This window comes from Neoarius graeffei, chromosome 22 (genome assembly GCF_027579695.1).
Source record: "Neoarius graeffei isolate fNeoGra1 chromosome 22, fNeoGra1.pri, whole genome shotgun sequence".
NCBI classification, from domain to species: Eukaryota; Metazoa; Chordata; class Actinopteri; order Siluriformes; family Ariidae; genus Neoarius; species Neoarius graeffei.
Window position 1 is genome coordinate 43,089,541 of NC_083590.1, and position 22,587 is coordinate 43,112,127.

Genomic DNA, 22,587 nt, shown 5'->3' on the forward strand with positions numbered 1-22,587 from the left:
CAAATAGCCTTAGCGTTGGCTTTTATCCTGTTTATGGTGGGCGTTCCCACCGCGAAAGAGAAACTAAGTGAAAGTGATCATCATGCTGTTACCCTGTGAATAGTCTTTTATGAATGTGTAAGTGAGCGCTCAGCACTCTGACTCCAGCGTGACAAATAGTAAGGTGACAAGTTTTATGATTCTTCTAATTTAGGTAATGTAAAAAATATAATATTTGGCAGTGGGCACATAGGAAAGTATAAAGATTGTCTGTTTATCATGTTTGTATGATAAAAACTTGCGAAGATATTTAGATAAATACATGACAAATTCTAAACCTGCCGAGCTTCGCCGGAGAAGCTTTCGACCCCTGAAGGTTAAATAAGTATTTAAGACACATCTAGTTGCTCTGTTGTGTATATGTTTTGTTCCAGATATCCTCACATTATCCAGTGGTAGATCATGAGTTTGATGCTGTTGTAGTGGGAGCAGGTGGTGCTGGACTGCGTGCTGCATTTGGGTTATCAGAAGCTGGCTTCAATACAGCTTGTGTCACCAAGCTGTTCCCCACACGCTCTCACACAGTGGCTGCACAGGTACCAACCATCCATCCATCCATCCATCCATCCACATCTGTAATTCTTGGCTTATTTGACTTGCTTTATTTATTTATTTAATGCTTGAAAAAACTCATGTCCAATCATCCGAGACGACTAAAGTCTGTGCAAGGACGAGTAAAACCTGAATGGTAATCGGAGGACCAAAAGTTAGTGGTAACCTAAGCAACACAGGCGCTAAGAGAGCAGGAAACCAGTCTAAAGTAGCTCATCTTGTTTCACAGGAAATGCATTAAAAAGTTTTATTCATCAACATGACATATATAAAAGTACAAAACATGTTTTGAGGAAATCATTCAAATTTCCTTGTTTTTGGTTATAATTCGTTGAAGTATGCGTGTTTGAGTGTACTGGAAAAGCTCTGCTCAGAGGGGTCCACGTAATGACCGGAATTGTATCAATTGGCTAAGGGTGACGAGGGTCAAGGACATCGTGTGCCAGGAGCGCGGTTGAAGCAGGCAGGTCTCAAACTTGGAACTTTTATATCACGATTGGAGTTAATAATAAACGATATCATCGAATAATATTCTTTACCTCTAATGTGTGTGTGTGTGTGTGAATGAATGAATGACTGACTGACTAACAAAAAGCCGGTTTCTGACAGCAAATTTTCGATCCCTCACGGGGATCTTCTTCAGGCGCTGTATTTAAACGTACGAACAGCAGTACACGGAGCTTAATTACTCACTTAATTAATGTCAGTCGTGCCACTTCACTCATGTTTTGACACTCGTTGCTTTCCTGTATATATTCCCCTCATTTTCTGTCTTTTTCTCATTCGCTCTGTGTACTGCTGTTCGTATGTTTAAATACAGTGCCCAAAGATGCCTGTGAGGGATCAAAAATTTGCTATCAGAAACCGGCTTTTTGTTAGTCCAAACTTGGTGCCGTTCCTGATGTCGTTTTGCTGTTTATATAATGTGTGTGTGTAATAAAAAAAAAAAGGTAGATAGATGGATGGACTGGATAGACCTTGCTTGGAGCCGGTCTAGAATGGAGATGCAAGGCGCCTCCTTCCATCCGCTAGTCTGGGTGGACACTTTGGGCAAGTGTAAGCACACCCTTGGCCTGGGATATGGCCTGAGTCACTTAACCCCCCCCCCGGAAGGTTCTGTCTGGTCAACCTGGCAGCAGTTCCGGCAATGGTGTAGGCAGGCCGACTGGGAGTGATGGACCCCTAGTTCTGGTCAGAACATTCTTCTAAGAGAGGGAAACTCATAGATTAAACCTGAGGTTCAGTTGGTTGCTGGTCGTCTGAACCTTCGTTGTGCCACTGGTGTCAAACTGATTGTACAAAGAAGTGGGTTTAGTGTTGTGCAACACTTTATCCACTCAAAACAAACTCACGCGCAGGAATTTCTTGGACTCACCCCCCCATCGGTATATGTCAAGGGTAAATGACTAGAAGTCGTAGACACGTTTGTGTACCTCGGTAGCACATTATCTAGATCCAACACACTTGAAGAGATCTCTTATAGACTCTCGAAGGCATGCGATGAATTTGGTAAACTGGAATCAAGGCTCTGGTCACAATCAGACATCAAAGCAGCAACAAAAGTCGATGTGTATCATGCATGTGTGTTATTAACCATGCTGTACAGCTGTGAGACTTACCGCAGGCATATACAGCATCTCGAGCGTTTTCATCAGCATTGTCTGCGTAATATTCAAAAGATCTCCTGGCGATCTCATGCTTGATACAAGAGTGCTGCAGTTGGCGAGCACAAGAAGTATTGAGTCCATGGTTATGAAACATCAACTTGGATGGTCTGGTCAACTTGTTCGCCAAGAAGACACTCACATGCCTAAGCAGGTTATGTTTGGTGAGTTAGCACAAGAAAAACGACCGCAGTGCAAGCCCCGCAAGCGCTTTAAAGACAATCTCAAAGACACGCTCAAAAAGACACATATCGATGTAGACACCTGGGAAGACTTTGCATCAGATCAGCAGGTGTGGAGAAATCTGATTGCTACTGGTGTCAAAGATTTCGAGAACAATAGAGTAGAGAATGCACAACAAAAACGTGCAGGCAGATATATGAGATGTCAGCCCTCTCCCAGAGCGAGGCTCTTACGTGTGATCAATGTGGCCGCATCTGCTTCTCAAAAGCAGGTCTTCTCACCCACAAACGGAGTCATTGGGAGGTCAATTATCAATATGACATCCCCGATGATCATACATGCACGATCTGCCATAAAGTGTCAATCAGCCAGCGGACTCAAGCGCCATCATCAAAGTCAACATCCGAAAAGGCAAGCTGCTGCAGGAAGATTGACATGTCAGCAATGTGGAAAGAACTGCAAGACTCTTGCAGGTCTCAAAAGCCATCGGCGGTATCAGCGACAAGAAAATAATCTTTAAAATGCTCCAAAAGTTTGAGGACGAGAAATGGTCTTACTCGGTCGTGAGCTGACTTCCACTCCAAAGAAATATATAATGTGCGTGTGGTTCCCGTAAAACGAGACTAGCTACTTTAGACTGGTTTCCTGCTCTCTTAGCGCCTGTGCTGCTTAGGTTGCCAGTACTAAGTTTTGTCGGACGATTACCATTAAAGTTTTACTCGTCCTTGCACAGACTTCAGTCGTCTCGGACGATCGGACATGTTGTTTTTCGAGCATTGTATGTAATTTTTATTTTATGCATGCATACACGTGTGTGTGTGTGTGTGTGTTATAAAATACACACACATGCACGCATGCAGTGGCATGCAAAAGTTTGGGCACCCTTACTGAAAATGTTGGTTACCGTGAATAGTTAAGTGAGCAGAAGATGAACTGATCACCAAAAGGCATAAAGGTAAAGATGACACGTTTCTTTAATATTTTCCGCAAGATTACATTTTTATTTCCATCATTTACAGGTGTAAAATACCAAAAAATGAAAAGGACCTGAAGCAAAAGTTTGGGCACCTGATGTGGTCAGTACTTAGTAAAACCCCCCCCCGGCAAGTATTAGCCAGCTAATAATCTTTCAGTTCTTACCTGGGGGATTTTAGTGCATTCGTTCTTGCAAAAGGCTTCCAGTTCTACAAGTTTCTTGAGCTGTCTTGCATGCACTGCTCTTTTGAGATCTATCCACAGATTTTCAATGATGTTTAGGTCAGGGGACTGTGAGGGCCAGGGCAAAACCTTCAGCTTGTGCCTCTTGAGGTATTCCATTGTAGATTTTGAGGTGTGTTTTGGATCATCGTCTTATTGTAGGACCCATCCTCTTTTTAACTTCAACTTTTTTACAGATGGTGTGATGTTTGCTAGTATTTATTTGAATCCATGCTTCCCTCGATCAATGAAATGTGCCCTGTGCCACTGGCTGCAACACAACCCTAAAGCATGATCGAGCCACCCCCATGCTTCAGAGTTGGAGAGGTGTTCTTTTCCTGGAATTTGGCACCCTTTTTTCTCCAAACATACCTTTTGCACATTGTGGCCAAAAAGTTCTATTTTGATTTCATCATTCCACAGGACTTGTTTCCAAAATGCATCAGGCTTGCTTAGATGTTCATTTGCAAACTTCAGACACTGAATTTTGTGGCTAGGACACAGGAAAGGTTTTCTTCTGATGACTATCTCAAGAAGGTATATTTGTTCAGGTGTCACTGCATAGTAGAACAGTGCACCACCACTCCAGTGTCTGCTAAATCTTTCTGAAGGTCTTTTGCAGTCAAACAGGGGTTTTTATTTACCTTTCTAGCAATCCAATGAGCAGTTCTTTCAGAAAGTTTTCTTCATCTTCCAAACCTCACTTTGATCTCCACTGTTTCTGTGAACTGCCATTTCTTAATAACATTGCAATATGAGGAAACGGCCTTCTCCTGCTTTGTGAGCATCAATTATTTTATTTTTCAAAATGCTAGGGAGTTGCTTAGAGGAGCCCATAGCTGTTGATTTTAGTGACAAGTTTGAGGAGTCAGAATTTGTACAGCTTTGAAATCTGCATCATCTAACCTTTCCGAAGGAAGAATTTGAACAAGCATTCAATAAGTTGCTTAATTAGCTCAGTAAGCTAATTAAGGTTTGGAACCTTGGTAAAAGTTACTTGAGAACTCAAATGTATTGGGGTGCCCAAACTTTCGCCTGATGTTCCTTTTCTTTTTTCACTCTCCAATTGTACAAAACAAAAATAATACACAAATCTTGCAGAAAATGCTGAAAAGAAATGTCTTGTCTTTACCTTTATGCCTTTTGGTGATCAGTTCATCTTCTGCTCACTTAACTATTCACAGTAACAGACATTTTCAGCAAGGGTGCCCAAACTTTTGTGTGTGTGTAAAATATGAGACGCACACACGGGGCGGCACGGTGGTGTAGTGGTTAGCGCTGTCGCCTCACAGCAAGAAGGTCTGGGTTCGAGCCCTGTGGCTGACGAGGGCCTTTCTGTGCGGAGTTTGCATGTTCTCCCCGTGTCTGCGTGGGTTTCCTTCCGGTGCGCCTTTTTCCCCCACAGTCCAAAGGCATGCAGGTTAGGTTAACTGGTGACTCGAAATTGACCGCAAGTGTGAATGGTCGTCTGTGTCTATGTGTCAGCCCTGTGATGACCTGGCAACTTGTCCAGGGTGTACCCCGCCTTTCGCCCGTAGTCAGCTGGGATAGGCTCCAGCTTGCCTGCGACCCTGTAGAACAGGATAAAGCAGCTAGAGATGGTGTGTGTGCACAATCCCGATTCCAAAAAAAGTTGGGACAAAGTACAAATTGTAAATAAAAACGGAAAGCAATAATTTACAAATCTCAAAAACTGATATTGTATTCACAATAGAACATAGACAACATATCAAATGTCGAAAGTGAGACATTTTGAAATTTCATGCCAAATATTGGCTCATTTGAAATTTCATGACAACACCACATCTCAAAAAAGTTGGGACAGGGGCAATAAGAGGCTGGAAAAGTTAAAGGTACAAAAAAGGAACAGCTGGAGGACCAAATTGCAACTCATTAGGTCAATTGGCAATAGGTCATTAACATGACTGGGTATAAAAAGAGCATCTTGGAGTGGCAGCGGCTCTCAGAAGTAAAGATGGGATGGGGATCACCAATCCCCCAAATTCAGCACCGGCAAATAGTGGAGCAATATCAGAAAGGAGTTCGACAGTGTGAAATTGCAAAGAGTTTGAACATATCATCATCTACAGTGCATAATATCATCAAAAGATTCAGAGAATCTGGAAGAATCTCTGTGTGTAAGGGTCAAGGCCGGAAAACCATACTGGGTGCCCATGATCTTCGGACCCTTAGACGGCACTGCATCACATACAGGCATGCTTCTGAATTGGAAATCACAAAATGGGCTCAGGAATATTTCCAGAGAACATTATCTGTGAACACAATTCACTGTGCCATCCGCCGTTGCCAGCTAAAACTCTATAGTTCAAAGAAGAAGCCGTATCTAAACGTGATCCAGAAGCACAGACGTCTTCTCTGGGCCAAGGCTCATTTAAAATGGACTGTGGCAAAGTGGAAAACTGTTCTGTGGTCAGACGAATCAAAATTTGAAGTTCTTTATGGAAATCAGGGACGCCGTGTCATTCGCACTAAAGAGGAGAAGGACGACCCAAGTTATCAGTGCTCAGTTCAGAAGCCTGCATCTCTGATGGTATGGGGTTGCATTAGTGGGTGTGGCATGGGCAGCTTACACATCTGGAAAGACACCATCAATGCTGAAAGGTATGTCCAGGTTCTAGAGCAACATATGCTCCCATCCAGATGACGTGTCTTTCAGGGAAGACCTTGCATTTTCCAACATGACAATGCCAAACCACATACTGCATCAATTATAGCATCATGGCTGCGTAGAAGAAGGGTCTGGGCACTGAACTGGCCAGCCTGCAGTCCAGATCTTTCACCCATAGAAAACATTTGGCACATCATAAAACGGACGATATGACAAAACAGACCCAAGACAGTTGAGCAACTAGAATCCTACATTAGACAAGAATGGGTTAACATTCCTATCCCTAAACTTGAGCAACTTGTCTCCTCAGTCCCCAGACGTTTATAGACTTGTAAAGAGAAAAGGGGATGTCTCACAGTGGTAAACATGGCCTTGTCCCAACTTTTTTGAGATGTGTTGTTGTCATGAAATTTAAAATCACCTAATTTTTCTCTTTAAATGATGCATTTTCTCAGTTTAAACATTTGATATGTTATCTATGTTCTATTCTGAATAAAATATGGAATTTTGAAACTTCCACATCATTGCATTCCATTTTTATTTACAATTTGTACTTTGTCCCAACTTTTTTGGAATCAGGGTCGTGTGTATCTTTTTATATATATATATATATATAATATGATATTTGAAGATAATCATGCGCATATATAAAATGCATGCATGCTCATGATTATCTTCACCCTCTTTGGTTGGTAGCTGTTGTGTGATCGGGGAGACCTGTCTGGTGGGTGGGAATTGGCCATATCCAATATTTCATTTTCCAGTAGGGTGAAAAATTGTGGGGAAGAAAAAAAAAATGTGACTGGTGTTTCTTGTTGCTCAGCTGTGTGCTGTTAGATCGTATGTTTCAGCAGTTAATAGCTCTGAATGTCTGCTCTTGATTTGAACCCTGTGAAGACTACATTTGTTATTAGTAATGATAAATCAGCATGAAGACCAGAGAACCAAGACCGTGTCTTTGCAGATGTGTTCAAATGCTGTTCAGTCAGAGCACAGAGCTGATGACGTGCTGTATACCAGTTAGAACTGTGGTGGGAATTGTTAGTGCAGGTCCCAAGATTTTAGTTCAGTGGTTTTACGATCAGACTTGGATCTCCTTTTTTTTATATAAATATAAATTTTAGTCATCCAGATTTTATATACATAAATGCCTTTTTATTCATTCATTGAAATAAGACATTTTCTGTAGGGTGGGATCAATGCAGCACTTGGTAATATGGAGGAGGATGATTGGCACTGGCACTTTTATGACACAGTAAAAGGATCTGATTGGTTGGGAGACCAGGATGCCATTCACTATATGACTGAACAGGCTCCTGCTGCTGTGGTTGAGGTGAGAGAGAACCAATCCTCCTTGTTTCTTTAATTGTAATGCCTCATTGTATCTATTTGCCTCATTGTAAACACTTTCCTCATAACTCCTCATTTCTTTCAAGAGATGAGAAACAGGAGGAGGAATGATGTATTTGCTCACTGAAGACATGGATTAAAGTTTTGAAGTTTCTTTGTTATATGTCAGTAGTACGCATATTGTAATTTCGTTCAATTCGGTCACATTTTACCAGTGTTACAGCCCTTGATTAACAAAATTTATAATGTGACAACTTCATGTGGCTTTTTTTTTCTTCTCCTTCTGAAATCAACTCCTCTCAACTTTTGGAGGAATTTCACAAAACTTGGCAAAAGGCTTTGTTATATGTTGGTTGTATGCATATTTTTGTTCAATTCGGTCGCATTTTACCAGAGTTGTGGCCTTTGGTTAACAACCTTGTACTTTCACAATTTCATGAAGGTGTGCTTGACTTCTGAAATCAACTCCTCTCACAATTTTTGGACTAATTTCTCAAAGCTTGGCCTTATGACGGTCATACGCATATTGCGATTTAATTTCATTTGTGAATTTTACCAGAGTTTTTGACCCTTGATTAAATAACTTGTACTTTGACAATTTCATGAAGGTGTACGTTCTTCTGAAATCAACTCCTCTCACAATTCTTGGACGAATTTCACCAAACTTGGAAAAGGCTTTGTTATATGACAGTTATACACGTATTGAAATTTTGTTTAATTTGGGCAAATTTTACCAGTTATGCCCTTGATTATTAACCAGCTTGTACTTTGGCAATTTCATCAAGGTGTGCTTGCTTTCTGAAATCAACTTCCCTCACAATTTTTATCCCCCGTTGGCCAAAAGGCCTGAAAGGGGGACTGTCGTGGGGATGTCCGTCCGTCCGTTCATCCCAGGAAAGGTACTCTTCTGAAATCAACTCCTCTCACAATTTTTGGAGGAATTTCACGAAACTTGACAGGATTCTTTGTTATATGTTGGTAATGCACATATTGCAGTTTTGTTCAATTCAGTCGCATTATGGCATAGTTGCCAGCGGGGGATATTGTGCTCTCAGAGCACGCTTCATATCTGAAGTGGATTTTAAGGGCATAAAAACTGGGAACAAGAAGGACTGGAGGAGGTAGTGGTGTCCCTGCCTACAGTGATGGTGTCAAGTTCTTTGTTTTATATGATTAAAAATGATGGCAAAATAGATAAAATTATTTAAAAAATATTTTAAATCAATTTGATGTATTTATGTAGATGTCCTACAACTAAGTTTTCTAAAGAGACATATCAGACCTTACCGATTCCATTGGCAGCATGAGTGAAGATGGATAAAGATGCATTTTATTTTAGAATAGAACGTTTTTAAAGGTTTTCAAAAACAGAATTAGCAAAACACAGGCAAAAGCATCTGTATCAGTTATTAGGATGCTTGTGTTTTAGTACAGTGCCGAGCCTTCTCCTCTGAAAGCTTTGTGACCAAATCCCAGTTACTCACCTGTTGCTCGTCACTTCACTAGCGTGTTCTACATGTCTGTCTGTGTAGTTCGCATTGCTATACAGTCTTATAATCTGATTTGCACATTAACGCATGTGTCCAAGCTCACACTACTACTGTACTCGTGGTTGCTCTATTTGTTGTGTCTATAGAGATGTGCTAGCTGTAATTAAAATTTAGCTAAACATTTAGCTAAAACTGAAATCGTTTGTTTTCCCATGTTGGTGTAAAATAAGTATCCATGCCAATCCTTTGCTATGTAGCTACAGGTTACACAGTCATGACATCTTTGTAGATTATGATTTTTAAAAAATGTGGTTTGTGATTTCAGTGGGTTTGTATGGAGTTTTAACTTCCCTCTTACATATGAGTGGAAAACAGGTCTTAGGTTGATGTGACTGAACATGCTTTAGAGTCTCGTGGTTCATTCTGAATTTAGAGGTATGTTTTTAGCTTTTTTGGAAGTTCAGCAGAAACCCTTTTTATTACAAAAGTGACACTTGGAATCTCTGATGCAGAAAAGATTGTGTGTAATAATCTTGTTGTTACTGTTATAACCATTATTGCATATTTATAATAATATATGGTCCTTTTTGTGCACAAATTCATTCCTTGTGTCTCTCTCTCTCTCTCTCTCTCTCTCTCTCTCTCTCTCTCTCTCTCTCTGTCTCTCATTCATTCATTCATTCATATTTGTTTGTGTGTGTATGTGTGCGCATCATTCAAGTTGGAGAACTTTGGTATGCCCTTCAGCCGTACGGAGGATGGAAGAATCTACCAGCGTGCGTTTGGAGGCCAGAGTTTGAAGTACGGAAAAGGAGGCCAGGCTCACAGGTGTTGCTGCGTGGCAGACAGGACGGGTCACTCTCTTTTGCATACGCTCTATGGACGGGTGTGTCACCGTTCCTACTGAAATCATTTAAACCTGCATTTCTGTGGGAAGTCAAGTTTATATTCTGAACATTGTGTTGTCAGTGCTTTGGTTTAACTCTGTATTCTTGCTGTTGTGTGACAGTCTCTGAGGTATGACACAAGCTATTTTGTGGAGTATTTCGCCCTGGACCTGTTGATGGAAGAAAGGAAATGTGTAGGAGTTATAGCCTTGTGCATGGAAGATGGTTCTATTCACCGCTTCAGGGCCAAAAACACAGTAATTGCTACAGGGTAAGAAAAAGTACATTTATAGTTAATCACTTTTTGACTGTTCCTCTTTCTTTCTCATACCATTCACTGTAAATAGGGGTGTTTGGTGGGAAACCGAGGGAATGGTCCATTTTGGAAGGTTTTTTTTTTTTTTCAAAGTTATTGCCAGAGTGGGAATCCTAATTGTACAGAAATATTTTGGATGAATGGGAATGATCTTGCTCGTTTGATTATTTTATATTTTCTTTGATTTGTTATTTTGTGAGGATTTTGTTGACGTTAAATTAATTGGTTACTTTTGTGAATGTTGTAAGGCAGTGGGAGGGGCTAAGGCTGTGTTAGGCCCCAGTCTGTGTGTTCTGACTGAACAAGAAGGTACTGTTTATAAGGTGGTAGGACGTTTGTGCAGGGTCCTTTAGCAGCATAGCCTGGCAACTTTTTGTTTTGCCATTTTTCTTACACTTTGCTATTGCACTGTATATATTTTCACATTTAAAAATAAAGACAATTTTCAAAAACCCCGCATTTTATCGGAAAACGGTTTCTGCCTCTTCAGTTAACTCCTCCACCAATCATCTTGCCACAGCACTATCTGCTCAGAGTGTTCCACACCTATCATATCTAAACAACCAGCAGTGGTGATATTGCGAAGGTTTTCCCTTATACTGCTGAGCATCTTGGCTGCATTCCTCAAACATTCAGTACAGTGATGGGAGTGGGATCCATTCACCCCTCATTCTCACTGCTGGGTCATGTTCTCATCGCTATCTGCTCAGACTACTGAGCTCTATGTAAAAATCTGGAGAGCTCATGGCCTATTCCCTTGCTGTAGAGATGAGTCAAGTCATCGGGCCACCATCTTACCACTCACATCATGTGTATTTGGCTTATGTGTTTAAACTGTTGTATCCAATCAAATTTGCCCCAAGAAAAGTATCTCCTGATGACCCCCCCCCCCCCCCCCCCCCCCACACACACACACACACACACACACACTCTCTCTTGCTCTTGCAAACCATCATAAAATGCTATGGGGGTCCACACAAATGGCACTGCACACGCACACAAAATGATCACATGCTATCAATACTCGCAGGTGAAATGTGATTTCACAACCTTTGATTTGACAATTTGTACAGTTCACTGCTGCACATGCAGGTATTTGTCTTGTAATTTTTCTCACCAACTACATAAATAACTCATGCAGTTTTGTGTAGCTTCCAGTACCCTAAATAACCATTCCGCTCTGCAACGTGCGTGGTAAGATGGAAGCCGGATGGCTTCACTCTGACTATGAGCTCTCCAGATTTTTACGTAGAGCTCAGTGGCTCAGACAGACTAGCAGACCTGTGGCTACATCCTTGTAGTGATGTTAATTTTGGTTTTCTTGGGCTGGAGTTGGTTTTTCCCTCCACTCAAAGACTGCTTTGTTTGAAAATACACTGAGTGGTTACCTGGATATCTCTCTCTCTCTCTCTGGTGGTTGTGAAGGCTTTCTATGTTTCGGTTGTCTGTGTATCCATTGTAGATGAACTTTAATTGATCCAAACAGGGTCATGGTCAAAGGGTCAGACTGATTGGTAGTGGAGGTATCCCGGTCTATATCACTGGTATAAAGTTCTACCTGTTTTTTCATCCATGTAGTGTTGTATCCATTGAAAATGCATGTCTCCACAGCGGTTATGGACGCACCTATTTCAGCTGCACATCAGCCCACACTAGTACTGGAGATGGTAATGCCATGGTAACCCGTGCCGGCCTGCCATGCCAGGATCTGGAGTTTGTTCAGTTTCACCCCACAGGTCAGAATCATGTGTATGCGTGTAATGTTTATTTAAATACTTTTATGGACACAAGTGTTTTACTAGCAAATATACCATTAATTTTTTCATATGAGCTACATCTGGGACATGGAGAACCAAAACCATGACATAAATCTCTGTATATCACTCACGAAGAAATCGATGAATTGTTTTGATAAATTTGGGTAGTTTTTGTTTGTGAATGTGTCTATATAATAAAAAGAACATCGCACGTTGGCTTGAAGATATGAAGTTTATCTTCTCGTGTTGAAAAACTTGTATTTTTCATATTGAATGCATTGCAGATCTGAGTGACACATTTTCAGATATTTCACTCTGATGACTGCACTCCCAGTGTTTTCCTGCTGACTAGATGGGCGTTGCCAAAATGGCGAACCAGTTCAGAATGAAACTTCTTTTGATTAACTTGTGTGGGGCTGCTTTTTAAATTATTTTTGTGTGTCTATATAATAAAGCATATTACACAGTGGCACGAAGATGCAAAGTTTATCTGCTCCTGTTGAAAAACGTATCACTTGTTTGTTTTGGTCACTCGTGATATATGCATTCACCACTTGAAGATAAACTTCATGTCTTCGTGCGACCGTGTAAAATACATACGTGGCAGCGGGGGCGTGGTCAAGCGCCGGTCTGTGACAGGAGGGTGGAGCCAGGGAAGGTGAGTGGCAGAATCGCTACACCTGACGGTAATTAACCTGTGTTTTGTGTGTTTTCTCCCAGTAAACCGCTCCCTATTTAAGGAGGCTGAGAGAGAGCAGAGGGAGCGCAACCCGGGATTGGATGCAGAGTGTGTGTGTATGGGTGTGTGTGTGTTTACGCTGCTTCGACTGAAAAGTTGGAAAAATAAATAAGCCTTCTCTGCCTCCAAACGTTGTCTTGCCGTCCTCTGTGCTCCACCCACACTTGATCCGCGCTACAGTGGTGCCAAAACCCGGGAAGGTGGAGCACCAGCTTTGCAGCCCCATGGAATCCTCCCCGTTCACGGACTTGGTCCACGCCCTCGCCACGGCTCAGCAGAGCCAGCACCAGGCACTCGTCACGCTCTGAAAGGAGCAGGAGCGCCGCTTCGAAGCCCTGGTGCTGGCCCAGCAGGAAGATCGAGAGGCGTTCCGGCATCTCCTCGCGTCGGCGGGGTCCACCAGCGCCCCGGCCGCGGACCATCTCCCCTCACCTTGACCAAGATGGGCCCGCAGGACGACCCCGAGGCTTTCATCACCTTGTTCGAGCAGGTCGCCGAAGCCTCGGGGTGGCCGATGGAGCAGCGCGCGGTGCGCCTCCTCCCCCTCCTGACGGGAGAGGCGCAGCTGGCCGCACTACAGCTCCCCGCCGACCGCCGGCTGGCCTACGCCGACCTTCGCCGGGCCGTCCTCCAGCGCGTGGGGCACACGCCCGAGCAGCAGCGCCAGCGCTTCCGCGCGCTGCGGATGGAGGAAGTCGGCAGCCCGTTCGCGTTCGGCCAGCAGCTCCGGGACGCCTGCTGGCGGTGGCTGAGGGCCGAAGATCGCGACGCTGAGGGAATCATTGACCAGGTGGCGCTGGAACAATTCATCGCCCGCTTACCAGCCGGAACCGCAGAGTGGGTCCAGTGCCACCGCCCGGCGTCGCTGGATCAGGCCGTAGGACTGGCGGAGGATCATTTGGCGGCTGTTCCGGCGGCAGGACAACTGGCGACATCGTCTTCTCTCTCCTCTCTCTCTTTCTCCCCCCCCTCCTCCCGTGTCCCATCCTCGCCCCATTCCCCCACCACGGAGGCGGGGGCCGGCTCCACCCCAGCCGGCCCGCCGCACCCGTGGTGCCCTCCCGTTTCTCCCTTCTGTGTCTGTCCCCCCCCCCCCCAGGTGAGTGAACCCCAGAACACAGCTGCAGAGGGAAGGCCCGGGCCGGTTTGCTGGTGCTGCGGGGAACCGGGCCACCTGCAGCAACAGTGCGCAGCGATGGAGGTGGGGGCGGTGGTGCGGATCCCCGATGCGCCAGAAGCTGCCCTCGATCGGGCCGGAGCGTATCGCATACCGGTAAGTATACAAGGGGCTACATATCAGGCGTTGGTGGATTCGGGTTGCAATCAGACCTCGATCCGCCAAAGCCTGGTTCAAGACGAGGCATTGGGGGGAGCACAAGGGGTGAAGGTGTTGTGTGTGCACGGGGATGTTTACAGCTACCTGTTGGTGTCGGTCCACATATATTTCAGAGGGGAAAAATCGATAGTGAAGGCGGCGGTTAATCCTCGCCTTACCCACTCTTTGATCTTGGGGACTGATTGGCCGGGATTTTGGGGTTTAATGGCACGCCTAGTAAAGAGTGGGTCCTGCCGGTTGACAGGGGAAGGTCCCGGTGTCGCTTTGGCTGGAGCTGCGGTCGCAGAGCCGTCTACGTCATCTCCGCGACAGAGTGAGGAGCCGCCGGCCCCTCCTCTTTCTATTGGGGAATCCCTCGCGGATTTCCCACTGGAACAATCGCGAGACGAGACTCTGCGACACGCGTTTGACCAAGTGAGAGTAATCGATGGTCAAACGCTCCAGCCGAACGCCACCCCGTCCTTCCCCTATTTTTCCATTTTGAAGGATAGGTTATACCAAGTGACGCAGGACACTCAAACGAAAGAGTGAGTCACCCAGTTGTTAATTCCAAAGAGCCGCCGGGAATTGGTATTCCAGGCGGCTCACTTTAATCCCATGGCTGGACACCTCGGGCAGGATAAGACACTCGCCCGGATAATGGCCCGATTCTATTGGCCGGGGATTCGCGGCGATGTCCGTAAGTGGTGTACGGCGTGCCGCGAATGCCAGTTAGTAAATCCAGCGGCCATCCCAAAAGCGCCCTTGCGCACCCTACCATTAATCGAGACCCCGTTCGAAAGAATTGGGATGGATCTCGTCGGGCCATTAGATCGGTCAACACGAGGGTACCGCTTTATATTGGTTCTGGTGGACTATGCAACGCGATATCCGGAAGCGGTGCCTCTTCGCAATATCTCAGCACGCAGTATTGCAGAGGCCCTCTTCCACGTCATCTCCCGGGTTGGAATCCCGAAAGAGATTCTGACTGACCAAGGCACCTCGTTTATGTCACGAACACTGAGCGAACTGTATGGGCTACTGGGTATTAAGCCGATCCGCACCAGCGTTTATCACCCACAGACGGACGGTTTAGTTGAACGGTTCAATCGCACCCTCAAGAACATTATCAAAAAATTCGTAAGTGAGGACGCACGTAACTGGGATAAGTGGCTCGAACCCTTGTTGTTTGCAGTGCGAGAGGTCCCCCAAGCCTCCACGGGGTTCTCCCCGTTCGAATTATTATATGGGCGTAAGCCGCGCGACATCTTAGATGTACTGCGGGAAAATTGGGAGGAGGGCCCTTCACAGAGCAAAACGAAATTCAGTACGTTATGGATCTGCATGCAAAACTCCACACGCTCACCCACCTAACTCGGGAGAATTTGCGGCAGGCCCAGGAACGGCAAGCCCGCCTGTACAACAAGGGCACACGCCTTAGAGAGTTCACTCTGGGAGATAAGGTACTCGTCCTGTTGCCCACGTTGAGCTCCAAATTAATCGCCAAGTGGCAAGGACCCTTTGAGGTCACACGGCGAGTCGGGGACGTCGACTATGAGGTTAGGTGAACGGACAGGGAGGGGGCACTACAGATCTACCACCTCAATCTGCTGAAACTCTGGAACGAGGAGTTCCCTGTGGCGTTGGTGTCGGTAGTTCCGGAGAAGGCGGAGCTGGGGCCGGAGGTCCAAAAAGGGACATTGGCATCACGTACCTCTCTGGTCCCCTGTGGAGACCACCTCTCCCCGACCCAACTCACGGAGGTCGCCCAGTTGCAGGCCGAGTTTTCGGATGTGTTCTCGCCCCTGCCCGGTCGCACTAACCTCATAGAACACCACATAGAGACGCCCCCGGGGGTGGTAGTGCATAGCCCTCCTTATAGATTACCCGAACACAAAAAAAAGGTGGTTCGGGAAGAACTTCAGGCCATGCTCGAAATGGGCATCGTCGAGGAGTCCGACAGTGACTGGAGCAGCCCGGTGGTCTTGGTTCCCAAGGCCGACGGCTCGGTCCGGTTCTGTGTGGACTATAGAAAAGTCAACGCGGTGTCTAAATTCGACGCGTACCCAATGCCTCGTATTGATGAGCTGCTCGATCGACTAGGCACGGCTCGCTTTTACTCGACACTGGATTTGACGAAGGGATATTGGCAGATCCCCTTGACTCCATTATCCCGGGAGAAAACGGCCTTTTCCACACCGTTCGGCTTACACCAGTTCGTCACACTTCCGTTTGGGCTGTTTGGGGTGCCCGCTACGTTTCAGCGGCTGATGGACCGGGTCCTCCGGCCCCACGCCACCTATGCGGCCGCTTACCTAGACGACATTATCATTTATAGTAATGACTGGCAGTGGCACCTGCAACACCTGAGGGCCGTCCTTAGGTCGCTGAGGCGGGCGGGACTCACTGCCAACCCGAAGAAGTGTGCGATTGGGCGGGCGGAAGTACGGTATCTGGGCTTCCACTTGGGCAACGGGCAGGTGCGTCCCCAAATTAATAAGACAGCAGCGATTGCGGCCTGCCCGAGGCCCAAGCCCAAGACAGTTCCTGGGGCTGGCTGGCTACTATCGTAGGTTTATACCTAATTATTTGGACGTCACCAGCCCGCTGACTGACCTCACTAAAAAGGTGGCGCCAGATCCGGTCCAGTGGACGGAGCAGTGCCAGCGGGCTTTCTCTGAGGTAAAGGCTGCACTGTGTGGGGGGCCACTTTTACACTCCCCTGACTTCTCTCTCCCTTTTTTGTTACAGACGGATGCGTCGGACAGAGGGCTGGGGGCTGTTTTGTCCCAGCAGGTGGAGGGGGAGGACCGCCCGGTCCTATACATCAGCCGGAAGCTGTCAGTGCGTGAGGGGCGCTACAGCACAATTGAGAGAGTGCCTGGCGATCAAGTGGGTGGTCCTCGCCCTCCGTTACTACCTGCTGGGGCGCCCTTTCACCCTCTGTTCGGACCACGCGCCCCTCCAGTGGCTCCACCGCATGAAGGATGCCAACGCGCGGATCACCCGTTGGTATCTGGCACTCCAACCCTTCAACTTCAAGGTGGTCCACAGGCCGGGGGCGCAGATGGTCGTGGCGGACTTCCTCTCCTGTCAAGGGGAGGGAGTCGGCTGTGGGCCAGACGGGCGCCCGGCCTGAGTCGGGCGGTGGGGGTATGTGGCAGCGGGGGCGTGGTCAAGCGCCGGTCTGTGACAGGAGGGTGGAGCCAGGGAAGGTGAGTGGCAGAATCGCTACACCTGATGGTAATTAACATGTTTTGTGTGTGTTTTCCCAGTAAACCGCTCCCTATTTAAGGAGGCTGAGAGAGAGCAGAGGGAGCGCAACCCGGGATTGGATGCAGAGTGTGTGTGTATGGGTGTGTGTGTGTTTACACTGCTTCGACTGAAAAGTTGGAAAAATAAATAGCCTTCTCTGCCTCCAAACGTTGTCTTGCCGTCCTCTGTGCTCCACCCACACTTGATCCGCGCTACAACATAATTTAAGTTGACAAAAAAATTCAGGTCTGTAGCATCTCTTTGTATATGAACTAAAGTCTAAAGGAGAATATGCAGAACCCTTATTTTTAAATACATTTCTGAGTGGATAGTATCTCCATCCTTGACTCTTGTATGCTGCGTAATTGGGAATAAAAATTTATTTATTTATTTATTTATTTATTTATTTGAGAGTTAAAATCGACCGGAAAGTTGGCATTCGAGCTGCCCCGCTGAGCCAGCCAACCCTGGGTGGGTGACATCACAGGGGCTGTGACCAAAGCCAGACTCAGCAGGTGAGAGTGGTTGCAGTGGCCTCTTTGTTCGGATTTATTGGAGATTTGGGAAAAGGCCTATCTAGCAGAGAAATCTGACGACTGGTCCACTCATTCTCCATTTTCTCCATACTGAGTACTCCGCCGTTACTGCTCGGCTCACACTCCGGGAGAACTGTTGCTACTGAATTTACTTTCCTTTTCTTGTAGTTTTCTTTTCCTTTAATTGTTGGTACTGCACCCTCTTTCAATACAGGCTTATAGACAACGCTCCTCAACAGATCAGAGGTTTCGTACGAGTCCTCGGTAAAATGTGCAGAGCAGAGGAGAGACCACTTCATTGGCGCCCAATCCGTGAATTTCTCACAAAATGCGTCCAAATCTTTGCAGTTTGAACATTCTTGGGCCATGAATGCAACATAAATCCACCTTCTGTCATGTTGCTGCACCCGCCAGCAACACTCTACGTGGCATAGCGATAAATTGGCTCAAAATGGAGAATTGAAGTTGCAGTTAGCTTGGTGTTTTAGTATAGCGGAAATGGCGATGAGACCGATAGACTTCCTTTTGTGACATCATAGATGTCAAGGTCATTCACTCAGACCGCTACCTGTATGAATCACTTTAATCGTAAAAATTGCTATATTAGATTTATTGTTAACGCTTAAGCCTCTTGCAATTCCTATGCCATTCTTGAGGTCTCAAGGCATTTCTAAGCAAAAAGTGAGGCCATGGTTCTGCGTATCCCTGAAGTCTTTCCCGCACCATATGGCACATTAGGCGGCGCTGATCTCAGTTTCTGTAGCCCTCAGCCTCTAAGCTAGCTAGGGTTACAGTGGGGGGTGGGGGGGTTGGTCCTCTGGTAACCACGAGAGTTTGACTCCCCACTCGCATCTGTATTGCAGTGTGCCTTGCCAGATGGCAGTAGGTACCATTTTTATGATGGTCTTTGGTATGACTTGACCGCGAGTAGAACTCAGGATTTCCTGGTCGAGAGGCGGACATCCTAACCACTAGGCCAACTCGTGGTTTCTATGTGAATGTTAATGGTATAAATTAGTGAGTATATCTTAATGGCTTGTCTGTGTTCTAATATGAAGTTGCAAATATTTTTCGGCTTCCATTTTATTTCTAATTTAATTCAATAACCGACTGTAAGGACTGGTACTAGCAACATGTTGGCCTGATGCCATGCTCGTTTCTTCTCCTTCATTAAAGATTCCCTGATACAGACAGCCTATACAAGGTGATACTAAGTGATATAGGGAAAGTGAACATTGTTTTGTTAATGAAGAGAGGACATCAAATGACAGCGATCTGGATGTATTTCATGATTAATAATGGCAGTCAGACCAAAGCAGGCTGCAAACTGTGCTCTTTGTGACAATATAAGGAGGAGGAACTGCAGCAGCCTCTTGCAATGCAGGTCATCTGATAAAACATTAACATAAAACTCAGTGTGTGGAGTTTAGCCTAGGTCACAACCGGACGTACGATTTTTTTGGCTGTGCGATTTTTGGCGTTTCCCAAATCGCTGCGGGTTTTTTGTTCATGGAGAAAGATGCACGTTGGCCATAAGTTTGTCTTGCAACCTGAAAAAAACGTAAGCGCCCGTAGAGTTTGTTTGACATGACAAAGAACCTCTGCGGCCAGTCTACGGCTCAAAAATCAGCACGTCACACGTGCGCCCTCTGTGCGTTTCTTGCATTTTTTGCACGTAGACCGGCCGTAGGAGCACGTACGGCCAGTTGTGACCAAGGCTTTTATGAGCAGCAAATGCAGGCTAGATAAGAAAGCGTCTCCAAAACTAGGTGGTTGAGAATGACCGCTTTTATCCAGTGTGATTTTTCTGACAAGGAATTTCAATGTAATGAAAACATTGAAAAACAAAATGGTTGTATTGACCGACCATCCAAGCTAACTAATATAGCTTCAAGTTAAGTTTGTTCGTATAGCACTTTTAGCAATAGACATTGTCCCAAAGCAACTTTACAGAATTTGAATGACTTAAGACAGTACATTTTAAAACCAATTTGCAGATGTTCTAAGGAGCGAGTTTAGTAGCCTGTGTGTGCTTTTCGTGGCTGCTGTTTAAACTGCAGAGGAATAAAATGTTTAGTGACATCCGTGACTTAATACTAAAAGCCAGTTTACACCGGACATGTCACGTAAATACCTCATTCTATTCTTTTAATTTATTTTGTGTTTTTCACTTAGGTCCTAGCTCTTGAACTAGGCTCATTGCACTTAAGCATTACACACTATGCATGTAACAATATATCGTGGTGATTTAATCATGATTTATGACTATTCAAATCGAAATGAATCACGATTATCAGGCTGCATGACCTGTTTTTCTTAGCTGTAACTGTGATGTGTATACTACAGAGGGCACAATAACATACAACAGTGGGAATGCATGTGACTTCACCATCGGTGGAAGTAAAACCGTTCTAATGCCATGAAAACACACGCATGTGAAAGAGCTGTTGTGTGATTGACTACAAATAGACTGAACAAGAAGTCAGAGCTCTTTTTACAGACTGCTGAAAGATAAAGAAAAGAAGCAAATGGAGACAGAATAAATGTTCAGAAAAGTTTAAGAAAAGGACACTATTAAATTCAGTTGTAATAAAGGGAATATTTTAGTTAAGGTAAATTTTTACTCTGACCTTTCCAAAGGTGTGTGGTTTTTTAAAAGAAACAAGGTTTTTGTTTTGATTTAACAAATATTTCAGTGAATAAAGAAAAGGAAAATAAATGTTGTAGGGGTTTTTTTGGTAACCCCCACCCCCAAAAAAATGTATAGATGGATAGATAGTACATTGGGTGAATCGTTACATGGCTATTAAGTAGTTAATGTCACAAAAAAAATATGCAGGAAGTGTAAATTCACCTACAGTGTGCTGTTCTGTCTTTCTCCTGCCAGTAGCTCATACAGAAGCACAGCTAAGATCCATGTGAGGTTTATAAGGATATGTATATCCATGATTACAAATAAATGTATACTCTTATCCATTTGCAACTTTCTGAAATCCTAGCTTGAGAAAATAACGCTTTGGGGTTTGTAGTAACCTGTTAGAGAACAGAGAAAGCAGTGTATGTGCGTGGCTACACAATGAGTTACAGCAGCATGTCCCCCCCCCCCCAGGCATCTATGGAGCTGGTTGTCTGATCACAGAGGGTTGTCGTGGTGAGGGTGGAATCCTGATTAACAGTGAAGGAGAGAGGTTTATGGAACGCTATGCTCCAAATGCTAAAGACCTGGCCTCCAGGGATGTGGTTTCACGCTCCATGACCATCGAAATCCGTGAGGGAAGGTATGGTTCTTCCTAATAAAGTGGATGATGAGTGCATGTCAAATGAAATGACACTGTATTATCCTTGCTCAGAGGTGTAGGACCAGAGAAGGACCATGTTTACCTCCAGCTCCACCACCTCCCACCTCAGCAGCTGGCTTCACGGCTGCCAGGAATCTCTGAAACTGCCATGATATTTGCTGGAGTGGACGTCACAAAGGAACCTATCCCAGTCTTACCCACAGTCCACTACAATATGGGAGGCATTCCCACCAACTACAAGGGACAGGTTCGTGGATTCCTCATGTTATTTTGAGATGATTGTGTGACTTTAAAACAACTTGATCAGTCAGTACATCTAGCTGTGGCTTCAGTTTATTTCATTTCATTTGCAACGTGGAGCTATTTCAGTTTATTAGGTTGTAGTGGAGCAGGTTACAACAGAAAACACTGCCTGGATATTAACCACCATGTGCTGTTCTGAATCCTAGTTTATTCTAGCTGTGTGGCAATTTATGGTCCAGTTTATCACTCTTTTTTTTTTTTTTTTTTTTTTTTTCTGCTTTGTCAGTAAACATTATCTCATGAAACTTTGAGCAAAAAAAGTCAGTGCTTTGTATGACACTTTATGCACCTTATGTGCATTAAACTGTACATTATTGGGCAGCAAATAGTTTATCTATACTATTCAATTCAGTAATGCTGATAAAGACTACATTGTTTAATTTCCTTAGCTTACACTATATATACTCACAGACCACTTTAATAGGAACTTGTTCTTGATTCTAAGAGTCCTGTTCTTGGCTGGCAGGAGTGGAACCCAATGTGGTCTTCTGCTGTTGGATGCTGAAATGCTTTTCTGCTCACCACGGTTGTAAAGAGTAATTAAACAAGATCTGTATCCTTCCTGGCAGTTCGAACCAATCTAGCCACTTTCCTCTGACCTCCCTTCTCAATAAGGTGTTTGTTTCTGCCCACAGAACTGTCACTCACTCAAGCCACGAATGACAGCAGTACTTAATTGTGGTGGACTTTGTGGCTTGGCTGCCAGACTTCATGCTGATTGAGCTACCAGTTAGATTTCTTCATTTTTGTTAATATTTTACTAGAATATACATTTCAAATTAGGTGGTAAGATGGTCATATTTAATAACTTGAAAAATTAGCTCCGCCCTAGTGCAGGTCACACCTTAAAGGAGATACGCAGAGCCTTTATTTTTAAATAAATTTGAGTGGATAGTATCTCCATCCTTGACTCTTGTATGCTACATAAAAGGGAATAAAAAATATATATTTTTTTGAGAGGGGCGGCACAGTGGTGTAGTGGTTAGCGCTGTCGCCTCACAGCAAGAAGGTCCGGGTTCGAGCCCCGTGGCCGGCGAGGGCCTTTCTGTGCGGAGTTTGCATGTTCTCCCTGTGTC

General features: G+C 44.9%; 2 protein-coding genes across 2 annotated transcripts in view; one reads left to right on the forward strand and one right to left on the reverse strand.

Moving 5' to 3' along the window:
* The window catches only part of LOC132870316 (centrosomal protein of 55 kDa-like), an 85,150-nt gene that overhangs the window by 14,757 nt on the left and 47,806 nt on the right, over nucleotides 1–22,587 (reverse strand). The window lies entirely within an intron of this gene.
* Nucleotides 1–22,587, forward strand: part of sdha (succinate dehydrogenase complex, subunit A, flavoprotein (Fp)) — a 47,384-nt gene that overhangs the window by 3,060 nt on the left and 21,737 nt on the right. Inside the window, exons 3-9 of the mRNA XM_060904821.1 lie at nucleotides 414–575; nucleotides 7,454–7,597; nucleotides 9,826–9,990; nucleotides 10,114–10,262; nucleotides 11,919–12,043; nucleotides 21,019–21,187; nucleotides 21,260–21,455. Of these exons, the coding sequence (XP_060760804.1) occupies nucleotides 414–575; nucleotides 7,454–7,597; nucleotides 9,826–9,990; nucleotides 10,114–10,262; nucleotides 11,919–12,043; nucleotides 21,019–21,187; nucleotides 21,260–21,455 (1,110 nt within the window). The remainder of the gene's footprint in view (nucleotides 1–413; nucleotides 576–7,453; nucleotides 7,598–9,825; nucleotides 9,991–10,113; nucleotides 10,263–11,918; nucleotides 12,044–21,018; nucleotides 21,188–21,259; nucleotides 21,456–22,587) is intronic.